Below are 23,470 nucleotides of genomic sequence, written 5' to 3' on the forward strand. Positions count from 1 at the left end.
GCATGTTGTTCTCAATGGAGAGATCTCTACAGACGTTAAAGTAACCTCTGGCGTGCCACAGGGGAGTGTTATGGGACCATTGCTTTTCACAATATATATAAATGACCTAGTAGATAGTGTCGGAAGTTCCATGTGGCTTTTCGTGGATGATGCTGTAATATACAGAGAAGTTGCAGCATTAGAAAATTGCAGCGAAATGCAGGAAGATCTGCAGCAGATAGGCACTTGGTGCAGGGAGTGGCAACTGAACCTTAACATAGACAAATGTAATGTATTGCGAATACATAGAAAGGATCCTTTATTGTATAATTATATGATAGTGAAACGAACACTGGTAGCAGTTACTTCTGGAAAATATCTGGGAGTATGCATACGGAACGATTTGAAGTGGAATGATCATATAAAATTAATTGTTGGTAAGGTGGGTGCCAGGTTGAGATTCATTGGGGGGGTCCTTAGAAAATGTAGTCTGTCGACAAAGGAGGTGGCTTACAAAACACTTGTTCGACCTTTACTGGAGTATTGCTCATCAGTGTGGGATCTGTACCAGGTCGGGTTGACAGAGGAGATAGAGAAGATCCAAAGAAGAGCACCGTGTTTCGTCACAGGGTTATTTGGTAAGCGTGATAGCATTATGGAGATGTTTAGCAAACTCAAGTGGCAGACTCTGCAAGAGAGGTGCTCTGCATCGCGGTGTAGTTTGCTGCCCAGGTTTAGAGTGGGTGTGTTTCTGGATGAGATATCGAATATATCGCTTCCCCATACTTATACCTCTTGAAGAGATCACGAGTGTAAATTAGAGAGATTCGAGCGAACACAGTGGCTTTCTGGCAGTCGTTCTTCCCGCGATCCATACACGACTGGAACAGGAAAGGGAGGTAATGACAGTGGCACGTAAAGTGCCCTCCGCCACACACCGTTGGGTGGCTTGTGGAGTATAAATGTAGATGTAGATGTAGATTGACTGTCTAGGCGTGGTACCTCCTTCCTGGTGGAATGACTGGAATGGATTGGCTGTCGGACCCCTCCGTCAAATAGGTGCTGGTCATGCATGGCTGTTTACATTTTAGGGCAGGTTTAGTGACATCACTGAACAGTCAAAGGGACTGTGTCTGTGATACGATATCCACAGTCAACATCTATCTTCAGTTCTGGGAACCGAGCTGATGCAAAACTTTTTTGATGTGTGTACATTCTGCTAATTTGCGACAATACTAATGCTACAGATGTCACAGGTGGATGATCATACTTCATTAAGTTTTGGTGAAGTATGGTTTTGCAATCGGACCTTATGCCATAATTGTTAGTTAGGTCGCTTTTTAGTGCAATGGCAGTCACTGAACCAATGTGGCTAGTGCTGGAAAGGTCTCCAAAATACAAAGTAAATGTTCTATCTGAACCATGAACCTTATAATGCTTGTGTTATTCAAATAACTTTTTGAAGCATACACCCAAGTAACTTTACTCAACTAGTGACAGCTAATTCCCTAACCTCATGCATTTATATTTCTGTCCACACTGATTCATCTATCAAAATTAGAGTTAATGCAATGACAGAAATTCTTAAGCAAAAGTGAAGAGACACAAAGTGGTCACAACCTAGAAATTCTTAAGCAAAAGTGCAGAGACACAAAGTGGTCACAACCTGTACAGTTCCTTACGCTCAGTGCAATAAAAAAAGGCACCTCTCCCCTCCTATCACCTTCCTTCCCCTGCCCCCTCTCCCCTGCCCCCTCTCCCCTGCCCCCTCTCCCCCACCCCCTCTCCCCCGCCCCCACCCCCTCCCCCGCCCCCTCTCCCTCGCCCCCTCACCCCCGCCCCCCTCCCCCGAAAATGTCCAGCAGTCAACATTCAAAATGCACCTTGCTAAAGCCTCGCAACTGTCTTGCTAAGCGAACACTGATAAGCGAGTGAATGATCAGTGTAAATATCTCTTCTACCAAACATTGTGTTTACTGGACATGAGGGACAAATAGCAAAAATACATTATCGCGCAGTAATTATCTCATTTTGCTTATGATTTGCTGTTTGCAACTACTGCAGATAAACGTCAACAAGTAGACGAATTGAGAGAGCAAGTTTGCAAGTGGGCTTGAAAAACCATTGCATTATCTTTAAAATAACATAGAACTAAGACACTGAAAAGAAAATAGTACAAATAACAGTGAAATCATATAACCATTTAATATATTTTTGTTTTTAGGGCAGTTGAAAATGTCTGGGTAGACAGCAAAACAACAAAATGGAATATGAGCTGCATAAGGCTCTTAAATAATGCTTCTGATGGGCTTGTAAAGGGAAATGGATAATTAACATGTATTATCAGTTGTAGCTTTTGGCAATGTGATATAGATTTTTCATGTGTAAACCATTAAAAGAGTTGTTCAGTACCAGTGGGGATCATATAAAATGGGGGAGGGGGTCTGGCTTTAGTGAAATATGCAGTTACAGCCATGTAGTAGTTGTGGTCTTCAGTCTGAAGACTAGTTTGATACAGCTCTCCATCTAGCTTCCTTTGATTTCAAATGGATGATTCCTTGATGTCCCAGCATATGTCTATAACCTTTAGTTACATTGTACCATAAATTTCTTTTTTCACAAATGCAGTTCAGTACCATTTCATTAGTCATTCAATCTACCCATTTAGTTTTCAACATTCTTCTGTAGCACCACATTTCAAGAGCTTCTGTTCTCTTCTTGTCTAAAGTGCTTGTTGTCCACTCCAATACAAAGCTACACTCCATACAGATTCCTCCAAAAAATACTTCCTGACATTTACATTTATATTGAATTTTCCAAATTTCTCTTTTTCAGAAACACTTTTCTTGCCATTGCCAGTGTGCATTTTTAACCTGTCTACTTTGGGCATCATCAGTCATTTTTTTGCCCAGATAGGAAGACTCCTCTACTACTCTTAGGGTCTGATTTCCCAATCTGATTGTGTTGGCCTGACGTGATTTAATTCATCTGTATTCCATTATCTTGATTTTAGTTTTGTTGATATTCATCTTATAACCTGTTTTCAAGACGCTGTCCCTCCTGTTCAACTACTATTCCAAGACCTTTGCTATCCCCGACAGTATTATATCATCAGCAAACAGCAATTTTTTTCATTTCCTCTCCCTGAACCTAAATTCCCTTTCCAAATTTCTTCTTGGTTTCCTTAACTGCTTGTCAGTTTACAGACTGAATGACATCAAATGTGAGGTACACCCCTGCCTTGCTCCCCTCTCACCTATCGCTTCCCTTTTATGCCCATTGACCCTTATAACTGCAATATGGTTTCCATAGAAGTTGAGATAACTTTTCACTCTTTGCATTTCACTCTGGCTACTTTTAGAATTTCAAAGGGTGTATTCCAATCATCATTGTCGAAAGCTTTCTCAAAATTTATAAATACTATCAATGTAGGTTTGCCTTTCTTTCACTGATATTTTTGATAAGCCATGGGATCACTATGGACTCAAGTGTTTCTACATTTCTTCAGAACTGAAGTTGATGTTCTTTGACTTCTGCTTGTACCAATTTTTCCATTCTTCTGTAAATAATCTATGTCCATATTTTGCAAGTGATGTGTATTAAACTTTTAGTTTGATAATATTAACACCTGTCAGTACCTGCCCTTTTTTGGAAAAGGAATCATTACATTCTCCATGATATCTAAGGATATTCTGCATGTCTGATTTATCTTGCATACAAGATGAAATAGTTTTGTCATGGGTGGCTTTTTCAAGGATCTCAATAATGCTGAGGGAATGTCACCCACTCTAGGAGACTTATTAGGGCTGTAATGAAAATAAACTGGAGGTGGGTAGGATATGTAGCCAGATGAACTCTAAGAGGTAAAAAAATATTGAAATAATGACCAAGATGGACACATCTCATTACAGTTATGTGGGGGTAGATGCATGTAGTTAAAGATAGCAATGCTTGAAAAAGTGTAGTGGTGGTTTTATCCAGCAGCATCAAATAGCTTGTGGCGGTGGTATTGTCACCACTTGCTGTACCACAAGAACCCCTATATATGCAATACTGGCCATGTCATTGGCAAGTTGCTATCCACATTGAAAACTGCCAAATACAGCAGTTCCTACTGGAGAATCGATGTGTTGAATAAGATAAGCCCAATTTTAATTGTCTGAGTGACTGTTGTGAATAAAAGATGACTGTGAAGCCTTTCTGTCATCTCAATAGCAAATTCCATTCTTCAGGTAATCCTTAAGGTAAAAATCAGATTTAATCTGAAATCACCATGAAATAATCCATCTTTGAACTGTTTGTAAATGTTTGTATTCAGGCTAAGATTGCTTTCAGTGTAGCATTGAAGTGTATTCACCCCGGAAGCTAAGAAGATAATGGAAAAGGGGGATAAAATGCAAAACAGCAGTAATGGGATGTAACAGGCAGTTCAGAATTTAGGATGCAAGATTTATTTGCACTTTTTTAAAATTCTGCTTCACTGATTGTAATTGCTATGATATTGGACATTTCAGTTACTTAAAGTTATAATAAACTTTCTCAGTGAAAAATATTGCAATATGCATAATAACCTTAAGCTACCTTTAATATTATAGGTATGGTGATCAATGCCTTACTCTTTTGTCCTCTCTCTCTCTCTCTCTCTCTCTCTCTCTCTCTCTCCCTCTCTCTGTCTGTTGACCATTTGTATCCTGAACTTCATCTTGAATTTTCTTTGCAGCCTTTCAATTTTTTGTGTGTCCAGTGTGCTTTTTATTTTCAACAGCTGGAGGGGGATCTGGATCGTAAGGCAATATTGATGAAGCTACTCCACTTGCCCTTTTGTGTAACAGTTTTGTAATATTTCTAATTTCTTTTACTCATTTTTGGTGTTCAGGTTATTTAAATGTCAGGTAATGTACTCATCTTCAAATATAGTTCATTTATATATATTCTGTTTGGTGTTACAGGCTGTGCTGAGAAACCTGGTTTCGGAGGTGGTATGACAGATGATGGATGACGACACAAGATCACAAGAACTGTTGGACAGTGTTGACATCTCACAGTTACGACCTGATGGGAAACTTAATACATCAGTTGCACCACCTTCCCTCAAGGTCGATGAAGATGGATGTGCAGTTATTGCACCACCTGTTACGCAGTATGTCAACATACACAGGTTGGCTGAACCTTCTCTTGGTGCTGTTGGGGGTAAGGGGGGAACAGGCGGTGGTGTCCCTTCGGACTGCGGGCCTACTGGCCTTGACCTGGTTCCTCATCATGTTGTGCATAATGGACTTGTGGTTGACATGATGGTACCGGGAAGTGCTGGTGAATTTGTGGCACATGGTGCAGCTGGCTACCTTCCTCCTGTGGGTGACCATTATGATGAAGATGTCTTACTGACGGAAGATGATCGTCGCCTTGCAGCAGCCCTCGTTGCTGTACAGATTGCTCAGCAGCAGAAGCATCATGGAAATGTGGGCAGCAGTCATCATGGTTTGCCTCACCCCCAGGAATTAGGCCTAGTTACTGTTAATGGTGCCCTGCCGTGCCTTACTAAGGTTCCTGATCATCATAATGGAAGCAGCGTACCTATGTCACCAGACCGTGCTGCTGTAGTTCAGGGGTACATACAGACAGCAGGTGTAGTTGTTGATGATGACCAGGAGCACCAACTATTGACTGAACAGGTATGTTCTTTAAAAATAGTTAGATTTCTATTATGAGATCAGTGTGGTAATCAGGCTCCCTCGCATTGGTTGGAAGTGAGAAATTGCATGCAAATTCTGTTTACTTTATTTAAACATTCTGTTGTAAAACATCTATTTGTTAACAAAACATACGAATGTGGTGTAGACCCTCATGACTGTTGTATGGGAATGGAACCAAGGAACAAAACAGAAACTGTATCTTTTTTTGTTCTGCTGTACTGTACTGTAAAATAACGGCTTGAACTCTGTACATTTCAGCACAAAGAGTGTAAGATCGCAAGACTTAAAGAGAGGAAGCCACAGCACGGTAGTATTGTCACTCTGATATTGCTATTTTTGCACTTAGTACAGCATTCATCTAGCATCTAGTGGTTTCTACACTGTATCGTTTTGTGTTATGCTGTGATACATTCCAGACGCTGCTAGCCTTATCAATAAATTAATGAAAAAAATCAACCCCATGGTCCGTGAACTTTTCATACACTTAAACTCTTTGATTATGGCTCGATTGTTAAGTAGATAATGCCATACAATATACATTTGTTCACAATCAGAAACTGTACAATATACAAATCTGTAAAATTATTCTGTTTTTCTTGATTTGGGAAAAATATTTCAATTAAATCATTTACTGATACTCATTTTAGTAGGAAGTAGGATAGATATAGAAATAGTCTGAATAGAAGGCTAAGCACTGATGTCATTAATTTGAAGATATACACTTTCACAGTTTTATGTAAGCACTCAATTACATATAATTTCTTTTTCTTGATTGGTGTTGTTGTCTTCAGCAATCTTTTGTAGCACCAAATTTGTAAAGCTTCTATTCTCGTCTTTCTGATTATTGCCCAAATTTCACTTTTGCATAACACTTAAAATTGTATTTGTTGTTAACAAATTTCCTTTTTTCAGAAGCACTTGTCTTGCTATTGCCTGTGTGCAGTTGATATCCCCTCTACTTCAACCATCATCACATATTTTTCTACCCAAATAGCAATACTCAGCTAATACTTTTAATGTCTTGTTACTTATTGTAATTCCTTCCACTTCACTTGATTTTATTCAAGTACATATTGTACTTTTGTTGATATTCATCTTATAACCTGTTTTTAAGACACCATCTTTTCTGTTCAGTTGCTCGTCCGCGTCCTTTTGCCATCTCTGACAGAATTACAATGCCATCGGCAAACCTCAGAGTTTTTGCTGATTTTTCCTGAACTTTAATTCCCTTTCCAAATTTGTATCCCATTTCTTCTTTGTCTACTTAAATATTCTCTTCAAGTTCATTTCCCTTGTATAGCACTTCTATTCCTTCCATCATTCAGCCTTCCCTTCTGTGCCTTGTACTAGCTTGCCACCTAAGCACTTAATATTCATACAGTGATTCCTTTGTTCTTAATTTTTTTTCCAGGTTGCATCTATCTTTCCGACAGGTTTGCATGCTTCTGCAGCATTGGATTTCCCATTTAGTAATTTCTGATTTTGCCATTTTGCACTTCCTATAATTTTTTAGACATTTTTTTTCCCTCTTCACTTTCTGGGTTTTTATATTTCCCCTTTCACCTATTAAAATCAGTATGTCATGTGTTACCTAAAATTTCTATTGTGCCTTGTCTCTCTGCCTAATTGTTCCACTGCTGATTTCACTATACCATTTCTTAAAGCTACCCATTCATCTTCTGTAATATTTATCTCGCCTGCGTCAGTCAGTACGTCCAATTCTTATTACAATATTAAAATGATGAACAGCTGACACTAGTCCGAAATTAATGGTTGCAATGTGGTGCATCGTCCCATTAGTGTTACAGGACAATGTATTGCCCATAGTCTCAGCACCAAAGCCAGCAAAGGTGGCTACAATATTATAAAATCTCGTGATATGGGCACATGTCTGACATTCGTGATTGTCTCTTCCAAATGCCCATGCAAGACATAAACAAAATGGTGCTTGCTAGTATTCTGCATGAATTATGAATCAAAAAAGTGTAAATGCAACAGGGAATAACAATATTAATGTGCTATTAGTAAACTGCAGGAGCGTCTATAGAAAGGTCCCAGAACACATTAATAAATGGTCACAATGCCCATATAGTACTAGGGACAGAAAGGGCTGAAACCAGATGTAAACAGTAATGAAATCCTAAACTCAGATTGGAATGTATACCGCAGAGACAGGCTGGACAGTGAAGGGGGAGGCGTGTTTATAGCGATAAGAAGTGTAATAGTATCGAAGAAAATTGACGGAGATCCGAAATGTGAAATTATTTGGGTGAAGGTCACGGTTAAAGCAGGTTCAGACATGGTAATTGGATGTCTCTATAGGCCCCCTGGCTCAGCAGCTGTTGTGGCTGAGCACCTGAAGGATAATTTGGAAAATATTTCGAGTAGATTTCCCCACCATGCTATATTACTGGGTGGAGATTTTAATTTGCCAGATATAGACTGGGAGACTCAAACGTTCATAACGGGTGGCAGGGACAAAGAATCCAGTGAAATTTTTTTAAGTGCTTTATCTGAAAATTACCTTGAGCAGTTAAACAGAGAACCAACTCATGGCGATAACATATTAGACCTTCTGGTGACAAACAGACCCGAACTATTTGAAACAGTTGACGCAGAACAGGGAATCAGTGATCATAAAGCGGTTACTCCATTGATGATTTCAGCCGAAAATAGAAATATTAAAAAAGGTAGGAAGATTTTTCTGTTTAGCAAAAGTGACAAAAAGTAGATTACAGAGTACCTGACGGCTCAACACAAAAGTTTTGTCTCAAGTACAGGTAGTGTTGAGGATCAGTGGACAAAGTTCAGAACCATCGTACAATATGCGTTAGATGAGTATGTGCCAAGCAAGATCGTAAGAGATGATAAAGAGCCACCGTGGTACAACAACAGAGCTAGAAAACTGCTGCGAAAGCAAAGGGAACTTCACAGCAAACATAAGCATAGCCAAAGCCTTGCAGACAAACAGAAATTACGCGAAGCGAAATGTAGTGTGAGGAGGGCTATGCGAGAGGCGTTCAGTGAATTCGAAAGTAAAGTTCTATGTACTGACTTGGCAGAAATCCTAAGAAATTTTGGTCTTATGTCAAAGCGGTAGATGGATCAAAACAAAATGTCCAGACACTCTGTGACCAAAATGGTACTGAAACAGAGGATGACAGACTAAAGGCCGAAATACTAAATGTCTTTTCCCAAAGCTGTTTCACAGAGGAAGACTGCACTGTAGTTCCATCTCTAGATTGTCGCACAGATGACAAAATGGCAGATATCAAAATAGATGACAGAGGGATAGAGAAACAATTAAAATCGCTCAAAAGAGGAAAGGCCGCTGGACCTGGTGGGATACCAGTTCGATTTTACACAGAGTACGCGAAGGAACTTGCCCCCCTTCTTGCAGCGGTGTACCATAGGTCCCTAGAAGAGCGTAGCATTCCAAAGGATTGGAAAAAGGCACAGGTCATCCCCGTTTTCAAGAAGGGACGTCGAACAGATGTGCAGAACTATAGACCTATATCTCTAACGTCGATCAGTTGTAGAATTTTGGAACACGTATTATGTTAGAGTATAATGACTTTTCTGGAGACTAGAAATCTACTCTGTAGGAATCAGCATGGGTTTCGAAAAAGACGGTCGTGTGAAACCCAGCTCGCGCTATTCGTCCATGAGACTCAGAGGGCCATGGACACAGGTGTTTCTTGACTTCCGCAAGGTGTTCGGTACAGTTCCCCACAGTCATTTAATGAACAAAGTAAGAGCATATGGACTATCAGACCAATTGTGTGATTGGATTGAAGGGTTCCTAGATAACAGAACACAGCATGTCATTCTCAATCGAGAGAAGTCTTCCGAAGTAAGAGTGATTTCAGGTGTGCCGCAGGGGAGTGTTGTAGGACCGTTGCTATTCACAATATGCATAAATGACCTTGTGGATGACATCGGAAGTTCACTGAGGCTTTTTGTGGATGATGCTGTGGTATATCGAGAGGTTGTAACAATGGAAAATTGTACTGAAATGCAGGTGCAGGGAATGGCAATTGAATCTCAATGTAGACAAGTGTAATGTGCTGCGAATACATAGAAAGATAAATCTATTATCATTTAGCTACAAAATAGCAGGTCAGCAACTGGAAGCAGTTAATTCCATAAATTATCTGGGAGTACGCATTAGGAATGATTTAAAATGGAATGATCATATAAAGTTGATCGTTGGTAAAGCAGATGCCGGACTGAGATTCATCGGAAGAATCCTAAGGAAGTGCAATCCGAAAACAAAGGAAGTAGGTTACAGTACGCTTGTTCGCCCACTGCTTGAATACTGCTCACCAGTGTGGGATCCGTATCGATAGGGTTGGTAGAAGAGATAGAGCAGATCCAACGGAGAGCAACGCGCTTCGTTACAGGATCATTTAGCAGTTGCGAAAGCGTTACGGAGATGATAGATAAACTCCAGTGGAAGACTCTACAGGAGAGACGCTCAGTAGCTTGGTACGGGCTTTTGTTGAAGTTTCGAGAACATACCTTCACCGAGGAGTCAAGCAGTATATTGCTCCCTCCTACGTATATCTCGCGAAGAGACCATGAGGATAAAATCAGAGAGATTAGAGCCCACACAGAAGCATACCGACAATCCTTCTTTCCACGAACAATACGAGACTGGAATAGAAGGGAGAACCGAAAGAGGTACTCAAGGTACCCTCCGCCACACACAGTCAGGTGGCTTGCGGAGTATGGATGTAGATGTAGATGTAGATCTCTTGTCACTGCAGCCCACATTGCTCCATCTGGATTGTTTGAAGCTTATACTCATTGATTCTTGTTGTTTCTGTCATCAGTGGTAGGTTTGGTTTCATACAGTTCTCCATAGCCATCAGTTGCTATGAATTCCTTTCCTTTCAGTGTAACTGCTGCAATATGCATAATCAACAAACTGCCCTACTTACTCTTTTCTATTATCTGTTTCATAATGATTGATATGTAATGTCGAGCTCTACTACTGAACACATAGCTTGAAGATTACCATAGGTGTGCTACATTTCACCAGAACTGCGGAAATGTCTATTTTCATTTAGTACGTGAATACTAAATTTTACTTGGGAACAAGTCACCAGATGCTGAAGTATTTGCAAGAAAACATACTTTTTCAAGCATTTTTTATGAGTATCAAATCTGAAGAGTCACAGATGCCAAGCTGTACTTTCACACTCTCCTTTGCACAGTTTAAAGATACAAAAATTAGCTTCCCCCCCCCCCCCCCCCCCCCCTAATTAATTTCATCTTAATGCTGATAAATGCAAAATACTGGGATTGAGATTACCATCACAGCTGTTTTCATGGAGGAAAAAAACCTGTAAAGTGTGAAAAGTTTGAACTTGTGTTGTTTTTGTTTATTATTAACAATGATTAATCTGTGAGCTAGAGTTGTTGGCCAATAAATATCTTCAGGAGGCGAAACACATTACTGCTTCTGGTAGACCCACATAAACGTAACAGTGGAACACTTCCTAGCTTTCGTATCTGATAGCCCTTCCTTCCAGAGGAGTCTGGGGTAGGTTGGGGAACGTTAAAAGGAAGGAAAGATCACTTGGACCCAAATTCATCACTCCCCTTGCATTAACAAGACCAGTCACAGAACCTGTTGGCAGTAGATCGAACTCGGCGAGGTTGCTGGTTGAGACCCACTCATCCCTTGTATCTCGCTGTAAGTACCTGAAATGCACTAACCTGTATCTTTCATATAATGATGTCCCCTCTGCATAGTGAAAGTACTGGTCGTGGATTTGCAGACTCAGGATCTGGATGACTAGCTGTAATGGTGTAGAATGATGTGAAGTCTGACAGTGGTAAAAAGTAAAATAAAGTTGTATGGCATGAATGGCTGGAAGACTCTGAAGGACAGGTTCAGCCGGTAAAGTGGAAAGATTTTCCCTATCCTTCATGCCCACAGGCACTTTTCCTTCGTGAGGTGTGATTGCTGTCTACTGAGTATATCTGGCAAGTGTGGGCACCAGTTACCTGTTATAAATCTTGCTTTTAGAAATTGTTCTGGTGGTCCAGCAACTCAGTCCCATCGCCGTGTATGAACTTGCTTTTCTTGTGGCAAGTGACTATACTGGGTGCGTGTGTAGTGTAATGTCATGTTTGTTTTGGAGATTATGAGAGGAAGGGAGAGGGTGAAACCCAGTGCCAGAACATAGCCTCCTATTCTCGGAAGACCACCAAAGGGGCTACCGAGCTTAATGTCCCCTTACGATGGATGGATCACCATCAACAGTGTCACATGCCCTCACTTCATGCGACAGTGTGGAGAGGTTTGGAATTGGATCCAGGACATTTGGCACAAAGACTGGCGATAACGGACTCCATGCCACCACCCTTCCTGACCCCTATACCATAAAGACATAGGGGAAAATGTTAATACTGCGTGGCACACCTGGATAGTAATCCACCCAAGTACTGGCCACGCCCGTCAGTGCTTAGTTTCAGTGATCTGACGGGAACTGGTGTATCCACCTTGACACGGCCATTGCAAGTTAGTGGTCAAATAATAGCATGCATGTTTTTTGAAGGTATGCAATTTTTAATTCTAGTCGTTTCCTTTGTGGTGGTTTACAAGACATCACATCTACATCTACATCTACATCTACATCTACATTGATACTCCGCAAGCCACCCAACGGTGTGTGGCGGAGGGCACTTTACGTGCCACTGTCATTACCTCCCTTTCCTGTTCCAGTCGCGTATGGTTCGCGGGAAGAACGACTGTCTGAAAGCCTCCGTGCACGCTCTAATCTCTCTAATTTTACATTCGTGATCTCCTCGGGAAGTATAAGTAGGGGGAAGCAATATATTCGATACCTCATCCAGAAACGCACCCTCTCGAAACCTGGCGAGCAAGCTACACCGCGATGCAGAGCGCCTCTCTTGCAGAGTCTGCCACTTGAGTTTATTAAACATCTCCGTAACGCTATCACGGTTACCAAATAACCCAGTGACGAAACGCGCCGCTCTTCTTTGGATCTTCTCTATCTCCTCCGTCAACCCGACCTGGTACGGATCCCACACTGATGAGCAGTACTCAAGTATAGGTCGAACGAGTGTTTTGTAAGCCACCTCCTTTGTTGATGGACTACATTTTCTAAGCACTCTCCCAATGAATCTCAACCTGGTACCCGCCTTACCAACAATTAGTTTTATATGATCATTCCACTTCAAATCGTTCCGTACGCATACTCCCAGATATTTTACAGAAGTAACTGCTACCAGTGTTTGTTCCGCTATCATATACTCATACAATAAAGGATCCTTCTTTCTATGTATTCGCAATACATTACATTTGTCTATGTTAAGGGTCAGTTGCCACTCCCTGCACCAAGTGCCTATCCGCTGCAGATCTTCCTGTATTTCGCTACAATTTTCTAATGCAGCAACTTCTCTGTATACTACAGCATCATTCGCGAAAAGCCGCATGGAACTTCCGACACTATCTACTAAGTCATTTATATATATTGTGAAAAGCAATGGTCCCATAACACTCCCCTGTGGCACGCCAGAGGTTACTTTAACGTCTGTAGACGACTCTCCATTGATAACAACATGCTGTGTTCTGTTTGCCAAAAACTCCTCAATCCAGCCACACAGCTGGTCTGATATTCCGTAGGCTCTTACTTTGCTTATCAGGCGACAGTGCGGAACTGTATCGAACGCCTTCCGGAAGTCAAGAAAAATAGCATCTACCTGGGAGCCTGTATCTAATATTTTCTGGGTCTCATGAACAAATAAGGCGAGTTGGGTCTCACGCGATCGCTGTTTCCGGAATCCATGTTGATTCCTACATAGTAGATTCCGGGTTTCCAGAAATGACATGATACGCGAGCAAAAAACATGTTCTAAAATTCTACAAGAGATCGACGTAAGAGATATAGGTCTATAGTTTTGCGCATCTGCTCGACGACCCTTCTTGAAGACTGGGACTATCTGTGCTCTTTTCCAATCATTTGGAACCCTCCGTTCCTCTAGAGACTTGCGGTACACGGCTGTTAGAAGGGGGGCAAGTTCTTTCGCGTACTCTGTGTAGAATCGAATTGGTATCCCGTCAGGTCCAGTGGACTTTCCTCTATTGAGTGATTCCAGTTGCTTTTCTATTCCTTGAACACTTATTTCGATGTCAGCCATTTTTTCGTTTGTGCGAGGATTTAGAGAAGGAACTGCAGTGCGGTCTTCCCCTGTGAAACAGCTTTGGAAAAAGGTGTTTAGTATTTCAGCTTTACGCGTGTCATCCTCTGTTTCAATGCCATCATCATCCCGTAGTGTCTGGATATACTGTTTCGAGCCACTTACTGATTTAACGTAAGACCAGAACTTCCTAGGATTTTCTGTCAAGTCGGTACATAGAATTTTACTTTCGAATTCAATGAACGCTTCACGCATAGCCCTCCTTACGCTAACTTTGACATCGTTTAGCTTCTGTTTGTCTGAGAGGTTTTGGCTGCGTTTAAACTTTGAGTGGAGCTCTCTTTGCTTTCGCAGTAGTTTCCTAACTTTGTTGTTGTACCACGGTGGGTTTTTCCCGTCCCTCACCGTTTTACTCGGCACGTACCTGTCTAAAACGCATTTTACGATTGCCTTGAACTTTTTCCATAAACACTCAACATTGTCAGTGTCGGAACAGAAATTTTCGTTTTGATCTGTTAGGTAGTCTGAAATCTGCCTTCTATTACTCTTGCTAAACAGATAAACCTTCCTCCCTTTTTTTATATTCCTATTAACTTCCATATTCAGGGATGCTGCAACGGCCTTATGATCACTGATTCCCTGTTCTGTACATACAGATTCGAAAAGTTCGGGTCTGTTTGTTATCAGTAGGTCCAATATGTTATCTCCACGAGTCGGTTCTCTGTTTAATTGCTCGAGGTAATTTTCGGATAGTGCACTCAGTATAATGTCACTCGATGCTCTGTCCCTACCACCCGTCCTAAACATCTGAGTGTCCCAGTCTATATCTGGTAAATTGAAATCTCCACCTAAGACTATAACATGCTGAGAAAATTTATGTGAAATGTATTCCAAATTTTCTCTCAGTTGTTCTGCCACTACTGCTGCTGAGTCGGGAGGTCGGTAAAAGGAGCCAATTATTAACCTAGTTCGGTTGTTTAGTGTAACCTCCACCCATAATAATTCACAGGAACTATCCACTTCTACTTCACTACAGGATAAACTACTACTAACAGCACATATGGTGAAACAGAAGGATTTTTCTTAGTGGTGCACTTCAGCTGCTGTCTGCACTTGGTTTTCACCATGTTGAATCTGCCAGTTACCTGTTATAAATCTTGCTGATGAACAGTCACCTTTTAGAAATTGTTCTGGTGGTGCAGCTGCTCAGTCCCACCTCCATGTATGAACTTGCTTTTCTTCTGTACTTCCCTCCTTGTTGGGTGATGAAATGTTAGATTACGACTATATTTCTAGCTACTAAGTGAACTTTGAACTGTCATTTGCACATATCTGTATTTAAACAGGATTGCCACAAGTTCTGGAAATCAGAGAATATCAGAGAATTTCAAATATGTCAGGGAAATCAGTGAAATGTCAGGCTGATTTGGGGGAAAAAAAAATACTGGAAAAATTTCGTTTTTGTCCCAGTAGATGAAATGGTTTGTTTACAGAGGTGTCGTGCATCGTCACTGGCTGGGCACAGCTGAGAATGTGCGCTGCTTCCCTTCTTCCTTGTTTTCTCCCCTTCTTACCCTTCCTCTCAGCTTGCTGTCAGTGCTGCTACCGCTTCTTGCTGCTAGCCTAGAAGCTGCCAACAAGAGGCAGGGAGGCATGAGGAGTAGTTTGTTTGGATCTGTGTCTCAAAGATTGTTGACGCAGTGGCTGGAGACGGTGGTAATGGGTGCATGAGTTGTATGTGAGTGATTGTGTGAATGTGTCTGTGCTGTCATTTTCTGACAAAGGCTATGGCTGAAAGTTTATTTGTGAAAATGTGTTTGTCTTTTCTACGGGCCTGTCTGTGGCTCATCGATCATCTTGAAGTTGGGTTGCTACCTATTGTCATTAGTTCTGATTGACAGAGTATTTGCACAGTTATCTGTTCCATGGATTGATCACTGTGGTCTCACTTCATCAACATGGTGCGACATGCGAATAGCTGGCCACATGAGTGGATTTCCATGACGGCCCAAAAACGCAGGCCATTTCTGCTGGTATCTCTTAACATATCGGACCTGCCGATTTGAAGCCCATCGTTTCCCTCTAATGTGCAGGCCCTGATCATTGGATATAGCCTCAGTGATCTGCCTGCAGGCCAATCTGTTTGGGTGTGCCATGACGTGGTGGATTTTCTTGGTTTATCCATGGACCCAGGACTGAGGTGCTCTTCAGCAGGCCCAAGGCCATGGGCGATGGATTTCAGGAATTGCAGCTGTCTCACTCCAAGTACATTGTTCAGTGCAGCATTTTACAGACATTTTATGTATTGCTGTATATTGTGGCACTTCAAAAGTAGTTTACATAGGCCCTACTAAAAAGTATGGACGATAGTAAGAAGAACATTTTGACAGTTGCTGGCAGTTTGTATGCTGTGTACTGATATATTTCTGTACCTGTAAGACCAAACAATGGAAAATCCAGGATAGAATATTAAAATATTGTGAAAAGGAAAGTTGCTGTTGCTACACACCATATAGTGGAGATGCTGAGTCGCATATAGGTAAAAAAAAGAAAAAAAAAGGAAGCCTTTACAATTAAAGCTTTCGGCCGTTAAGGCCTTCGTCAACAATAGATGAGACACACACACACACACACACACACACACACACACACACAGAACTCGCACGCACTACTGCAGTCTCAGGCAACCAACTGGGTCATTTGCCTGAGACTGCAGTAGTGTGTGCGAGTTGCATTTGCGAGCGTGTGTGTGTGTGTGTGTGTGTGTGTGTGTGTGTGTGTGTGTCATCATCTATTGTTGACAAAAGGCCTTAATGGCCGAAAGCTTTAATTGTAAGAGTCTTTACGTTGTGCCTATCTGCGACGCAGCATCTCCACTATATGCTGAGTAGCAACTTTCCTTTTCATAATATTGTACTTGTAAAACAATAGAGATAACACAGTGGGTAATAATCGACAATAACGAACATAGTAGAACCAGCATTTTATTGGTGGTCACTTATAGTGCTGGTTTACACAACACTTCTTTTAAGAGGCCTACTTTTTTCTGAGGTTATTTCTGAAATCAGTGAAGGTATTTTAAATCTGTTGTTCAACTCTGAGGAAATGTGTATTTTTGTTGTGAGATGTGTTTCATTTTATTTAAATAAAATAACAACAGTGGCCTTAATAAAACATATATATCATTTGGTTTGCTTTCTCCATCTAAAAACAGTTCATTACAAAATATGTTGATCTTAATACTTAAGATTTTTGCTCACACAAGAAGGAATACAGAAGTCCTTAGATTTTTTGTGAACTTACTTCTTTACTTACCCTTGAGACCTCAAAATCTCTCAGGGAAAAATGCTAAAACTTATCTGGAAATCGGGGAAATATCAGGGAATTTGACTTGGGGAAACTTGTGGCAACTCTGTTAAAGTATTCACTTTTCACCCTGACATATTTCAGTAATTATAACTTAAAGTAATTTAATTAGACATCAAACATTAACACCTACTGATACAGAACGCCTGACCCCTATGTCATCAGAGTTATCTTTAACATAAAAGTTATTCATTTGTTTTTGTCTCCCTGTTGACATTGTCAGCAGTCCTCTTACTCTGTTCAGTCTGTGATACTGCCAGCTTGGAGTTCCGAAGCATACTTATAGCCTTGTTATAGCAAGTGATCGTCGCACAACGCATGACAGCTTGCCACTACACTTGTCACGGGGCGTGCACCTTCTGTACAAACATGATTGGGGCACACAGTACCTGCTACTTTCATATATACTATTTAACAAATATCCATTATCATGATCATCTTTAGCTGGTACGAATAGTGATAGTGGACCAGGGTATTTGATAAAACGCCCTGTTACACTACATATCCCCATGCTCAAGAGAAAGATGTGCATAATTGTTTATTCATATGCATCAAAATTTTCATTTTCTCAACAGGTATGTCATTTATACATATCATTAGTGACTATTACTCCAGCTCACATCTAACAATATTTGAGAAAACCTGCTTTGTTCAATATAACTATCATGTATCATATTTAAACATTATGCTATGTCATGACTCTTTTTACAAAGGGCGTACACACGTTTCTTTTAAAATAACTGAAACTTCTCTCTGTAGGTGGGTATTGTTTGTTTCCTTGGTCTGTTATCTCAATAAAGAGACTGATTTGCTTTAAGTTACATGAGATTTTAACTCTTTTTATGAAACAGTTCCCCTATACATAGCTGGCTGCTGTGGCTGAGCGGTTCTAGGCGCTTCAGTCCGGAACCGTGCTGCTGCTATGGTCGCAAGTTTGAATCCTGCTTTGGGCATAGATTTGTGTGATGTCCTTAGGTTAGTTAGTTTTAAGTATTTCTAAGTCTAAGGGACTGATGATGACCTCAGATGTTAAGTCCCGTAGTGCTTAGAGCCATTTGAACCTTATACATAAATGTGCCTAACCCACTCTGTAGACCAATCTCTCTCATGAATCTGTCTATCCGTCTCCCATTTCTATTTTTCCTGATGTGAGTAAACTTTATATTATAAACGAATCACACAGCATTTATCAACTTATTTTCTACTTATCTCCTTACCTCAGTTTGAAGAGATTTCTTGACTTAATACTTGACTGTACCCAGATGTCAACCTGTGTTGCTCCTCAGCTTATATCTTATTTTTCTTTTTACTCTAGTTCCTTCCAGTTATTAAAGCAAATCCACATACTTATAATATTTTATAGACTAACACCCAGGCCTACCTATTTACTCAGTCACACTTTATACATTTAATTAACTCTTTATTAACAATATTTCTAATTAGTATATGTGAGATAATACTATCTTGTGCTTTTAACCAATCTGTATTCTTGAAACATTTTATATGAGAACTTATTTTGTACCAGTTTGCTGAAATATGTATTCTTTTATACATATAATATGTTGTCATGCATCAGTAATATCCAGTTTTCCTAGTTATGAATTTTATTTTCCCTTGCTGTACTCTGTCTTGAAGAAATCAAGTTTTCTTTTATTACGTCAATGGATCTGCTGTTCGAGCAAATGGCGCTTCATTCACCATTCACGTGTGTTTAGCATCTCACTTTCGATGCAACTGTTGCATCGCACCTGGCTATCGCCCCAGAGAATGTCTGACATGCCTAAACATCACCACACTTGAATGTTTGTCATATTGTCATGTCTCATGTTTGCAGATCAGTCTCGGGAGTCCTGTGAAAACAGGTCGAAACTTAACAGAAATGAGAATGGTTGCAATTGGGGACTGTTGGTTGTGGAAAGAGGAAAAGATATAATAATACCACCTAAAGGAGAAAAAGGGGAGGAAGCTAGGAATGGATTTGTGGAACTTTAAGAATAAAACAAGATAGATCCCAAAGACAGATTCCTGTCTCACCCTCCACTCCAAAACAACCCTGCCTTGTTTGTTTTTGTTGTTGTGATCATCAGTCCAGAGACTGGTTTGATGCAGCTCTCCATGCTACTGTATCCTATGCAAGCTTCTTCATCTCCCAGTACCTACTGCAACCTACATCCTTCTGAATCTGCTTAGCATATTCATCTCTTGGTCTCCCTCTATGATTTTTACCCTCCATGCTGCCCTCCAATGCTAAATTTGTGATCCCCTGATGCCTCAGAACATGTCCTACCAAGCGGTCCCTTCTTCTTGTCAAGTTGTGCCACAAATTTCTCTTCTCCCCAATTCTATTCAATACCTCCTCATTAGTTATGTGATCTACCCATCTAATCTTCAGCATTCTTCTGTAGCACCAGATTTCAAAAGCTTCTATTCTCGTCTTGTCCAAGCTATTTATCGCCCATGTTTCACTTCCATACATGGCAGCACTCCATACAAATACTTTCAGAAACAACTTCCTGTCACTTAAATCTATAATCGATGTTAACAAATTTCTCTTCTTCAGAAATGCTTTCCTTGCCATTGCCAGTCTACATTTTATATCCTCTCTACTTCGACCATCATCAGTTATTTTACTCCCCAAATAGCAAAACTCCTTTACTACTTTAAGTGTCTCATATCCTAATCTAATTCCCTCAGCATCACCCGACTTAATTTGACTACATTCCATTATCCTAATTTTGCTTTTGTTGATGTTCATCTTATATCCTCCTTTCAAGACACTGTCCATTCCATTCAACTGCTCTTCCAGGTCTCTGACCAAATTACAATGTCATCGGCGAACCTTAAAGTTTTAATTTCTTATCCATGGATTTTAATACCTACTCCGAATTTTTCTTTTGTTTCCGTTACTGCTTGCTCAATATACAGATTGAACAACATCGGGGAGAGGCTACAACCCTGTCTCACTCCCTTCCCAACCACTGCTTCACTTCCATGCCCCTCGACTCTTATAACTGCCATCTGCTTTCTGAACAAATTGTAAATAGCCTTTTGGCTCCTGTATTTTACCCGTGCCACCTTCAGAATTTGAAAGAGAGTATTCCAGTCAACATTGTCAAAAGCTTTCTCTAAGTCTACAAATTCTTGAAACGTAGGTTTACCTTTCCTTAATCTATCTTCTAAGATTAGTTGTAGGGTCAGTATTGCCTCACATGTTCCAACATTTCTACAGAATCCAAACTGATCATCACACAGAGGTCGGCTTCTACTAGTTTTTCCATTCATCTCTAAAGAATTCGCATTAGTGTTTTGCAGCTGTGACTTATTAAACTGATAGTTCGGTAATTTTCGCACCTGTCAACACCTGCGTTCTTTGGGATTTGAAATATTATATTCTTTTTGAAGTCTGAGGGTATTTCACCTGTCTCATACATCTTGCTCACCAGATGGCAGAGTTTTGTCAGGGCTGGCTCTCCCAAGGCTGTCAGTAGTTCTAATGGAACTACTCCCAGGGCCTTGTTTCGACTTAGATCTTTCATTGCTCTGTCAAACTCTTCACGCGGTATCATATCTCCCATTTCATCTTCATCTACATCCTCTTCCATTTCCATAGTATTGTCCTCAAGTACATCGCCCTTGTATAGACCCTCTATATACTCCTTCCATCTTTCTGCTTTCACTTCTTTGCTTAGAACTGGGTTTCCATCAGAACTGTTGATATTCATACAAGTGGTTCTCTTTTCTACAAAGGTCTCTTTAATTTTCCTGTAGGCAGTTTATTATGTGACCGAAAAGCCGGAGGATGAAGAGTCTTAAAATGCCCTACTGTATGACACTTTTTGGCTTCACCATGCAGGCCCCGAAAATTGTATGTTTGGAGAGATTGGTCTAACAACACATGTTAAAAATAGTTCGTAATTCGTGAATTGTAAACAATTATTGTCACAAGTCCTTCTACTGCCCTCATTATTACACCATACTGTTACATTTTCTTTTGAAGAGTGATCTCTATCTGGTATTTTGTAATATTTTATGTATATTTAATTATATGGAAACAACTTGACAAATTATTTGCATCTCTATAGTTGCATAGAGATGTTGTTGCTGTGCCCAGAATGAGATTTCACTCTGCAGCAGAGTGTGAACTGATATGAAGCTTCCTGGCAGATTAAAACTGTGTGCCACACTGATACTCGAACTCGGGACCTTCGCCTTTCGCAGGCAAGTGCTCTACCATCTGTGCTACCCAAGCACGACTCACGCCCCATCCTCACAGCTTTACTTCTGCCAGTATCTTGTCTCCTATCTTCCAAACTTTACAGAAGCTGTCCTGCGAACCTTGCAGAACTATCACTCCTGAAAGAAAGGATACTGCGGAGACATGGCTTCTGTAAAGTTTGGGAGGTAGGAGATGAGATACTGACAGAAGTAAAGCTGTGAGGACGGGGAGTGAGTTGCGCTTGGGTAGCTCAGATGGTAGAGCACTTGCCCGCGAAAGGCAAAGGTCCCGAGTTCAAGTCTCGGTCTGGCACACAGTTTTAATCTGCCAGGAAGTTTTGTTGTTGCAATTGCTCAGTGCAAATATTATTACACAATAAACTCATTTAACATTTGATCAAATGCTATTGATTGTGCTACATGGCTTGTTTAATAGATCTAATAATAAAGGTAACCTTTTATTGTGTTCACGGTATTACTCTACTTCTAATAAAGTAGCGGTTTATAAGTCTTTAGCATATCAACGTTGTATAGTCCTTTTTCGAGACCGTTATTTGAATTGATCAAGTGAACAGATTCTGGATGAGCTATGCTACTCTTTTGAAAGGTCTACTGTAGTGAGGAAAAATTCGTGTTTTTCTTTCTTCACATTAGAACTGTGGGGTACGTCTTACACTATTGTCAGTGTGAAAGCATTTTGAATCCAACTTTTTCTTTTCCACAATAACTGAATGACTGTATACATGTAAGTAAATAAAAAAAGTACCAAATCAGGAAAATAAATCTGCATTAACCCTATGCCTTTTATGGTTTCACTAATCAGTACACATCTTACTAATAAATATGTTACATCTACTAATTGTAATATGCATGACATTTTCCTGCATACTCTACCACCATACTTCACACTTCCAGCAAACAGTAATTCATATAATATGTTGAGACACACAGGTCCATAGCTTAAAGCTCATTTCATATATTCGTTGATGTTCACACGCGTATTACTATAAACCTTAAACCCAATACATTTATGACTATCTCTTTCTCATAAGACTACTTTCTTGATATGTGGTGAAGACAAAACTCAGTTCCTCAAAAAATTCTGTATAAATCCCAATATTAGTAGTAGTTTGTCTACTCTATAGTGTTTTCTTAGTTTCTCCTAACATATCCTATATATTTTGAAATTTGTGTGGATTGTTTACAGTATTATCCACAGAATTGGTCTTGCTAGTGCTTGATTCAATGGTGTCCTGTATTTTCTGTTCAATGAACGCTTGCAATTTCTCTTCCAAACTAGTTAAGGTAGATTCTGGGCTCAATATCCTATCTTGCTCTAATGATTCTACGCTCTTATATGTGTTTGAAATCTCGTTGTGTACAGATTTATGATTTTGATTCACTTCTTTGAAATATTCCTTGAACTTTTGACAAATTACACTATGTACCTCTGGGGGTAAATTTATCATTAACACATTAACTTTACTGTCTAATTCTGTTATTTTGTTATCCTGTTCTGCAAACCTAGACAAATTTGGTCTGAATAATTTTTGTCTATTTAATTAGAAATGTTTTCCTCTGCATTCTCTCATTTTCATCCAGCTTACTGCTAATAGTATTTTCAACCGTCTCCATTAGTATTTTATTTTTGTCCATTAATTTCGCAAATAATGATGTTATATCAACTTTCTCTGCCTCTGCGTTCATCTTACAAGTTAACACTGGCATAAACTTACACACTGTAGTTAACAATAGATTCAACCCTCAATATAATATCACTATGTCCAGTGGTTACATGCAACAGTTATGATTTGACATCTGTTTGATTGTAGGTGACTGCCAATGAAACCACCGTTGAACTAGGAACAGTGCTTCACAAAGTCTCGGCGTCAGTGGCTGCAAGATGAGAGCTGATGTGTTGTCCACTGACTGCAGTCATGTTAATTATCTTCCTTGCCAACCCTGCCACAATCTCTTACACGTTGCAATCTCCGCCAGTCTCGCTTTATACTTTCAGTGCAAGCACGTCATCATATTATGTT

General features: G+C 40.2%; 1 protein-coding gene across 1 annotated transcript in view; it reads left to right on the plus strand.

Annotated features, from left to right (window-relative positions):
- LOC124621764 (zinc finger protein 354B-like) overlaps window positions 1–23,470 on the plus strand; it is a 145,156-nt gene that overhangs the window by 34,527 nt on the left and 87,159 nt on the right. The window contains exon 2 of the mRNA XM_047147178.1: window positions 4,929–5,651. Within this exon, the coding sequence (XP_047003134.1) occupies window positions 4,968–5,651 (684 nt within the window). The 5' untranslated portion in view covers window positions 4,929–4,967. The remainder of the gene's footprint in view (window positions 1–4,928; window positions 5,652–23,470) is intronic.

Source organism: Schistocerca americana, chromosome 7, assembly GCF_021461395.2.
Source record: "Schistocerca americana isolate TAMUIC-IGC-003095 chromosome 7, iqSchAmer2.1, whole genome shotgun sequence".
NCBI lineage: Eukaryota > Metazoa > Arthropoda > Insecta > Orthoptera > Acrididae > Schistocerca > Schistocerca americana.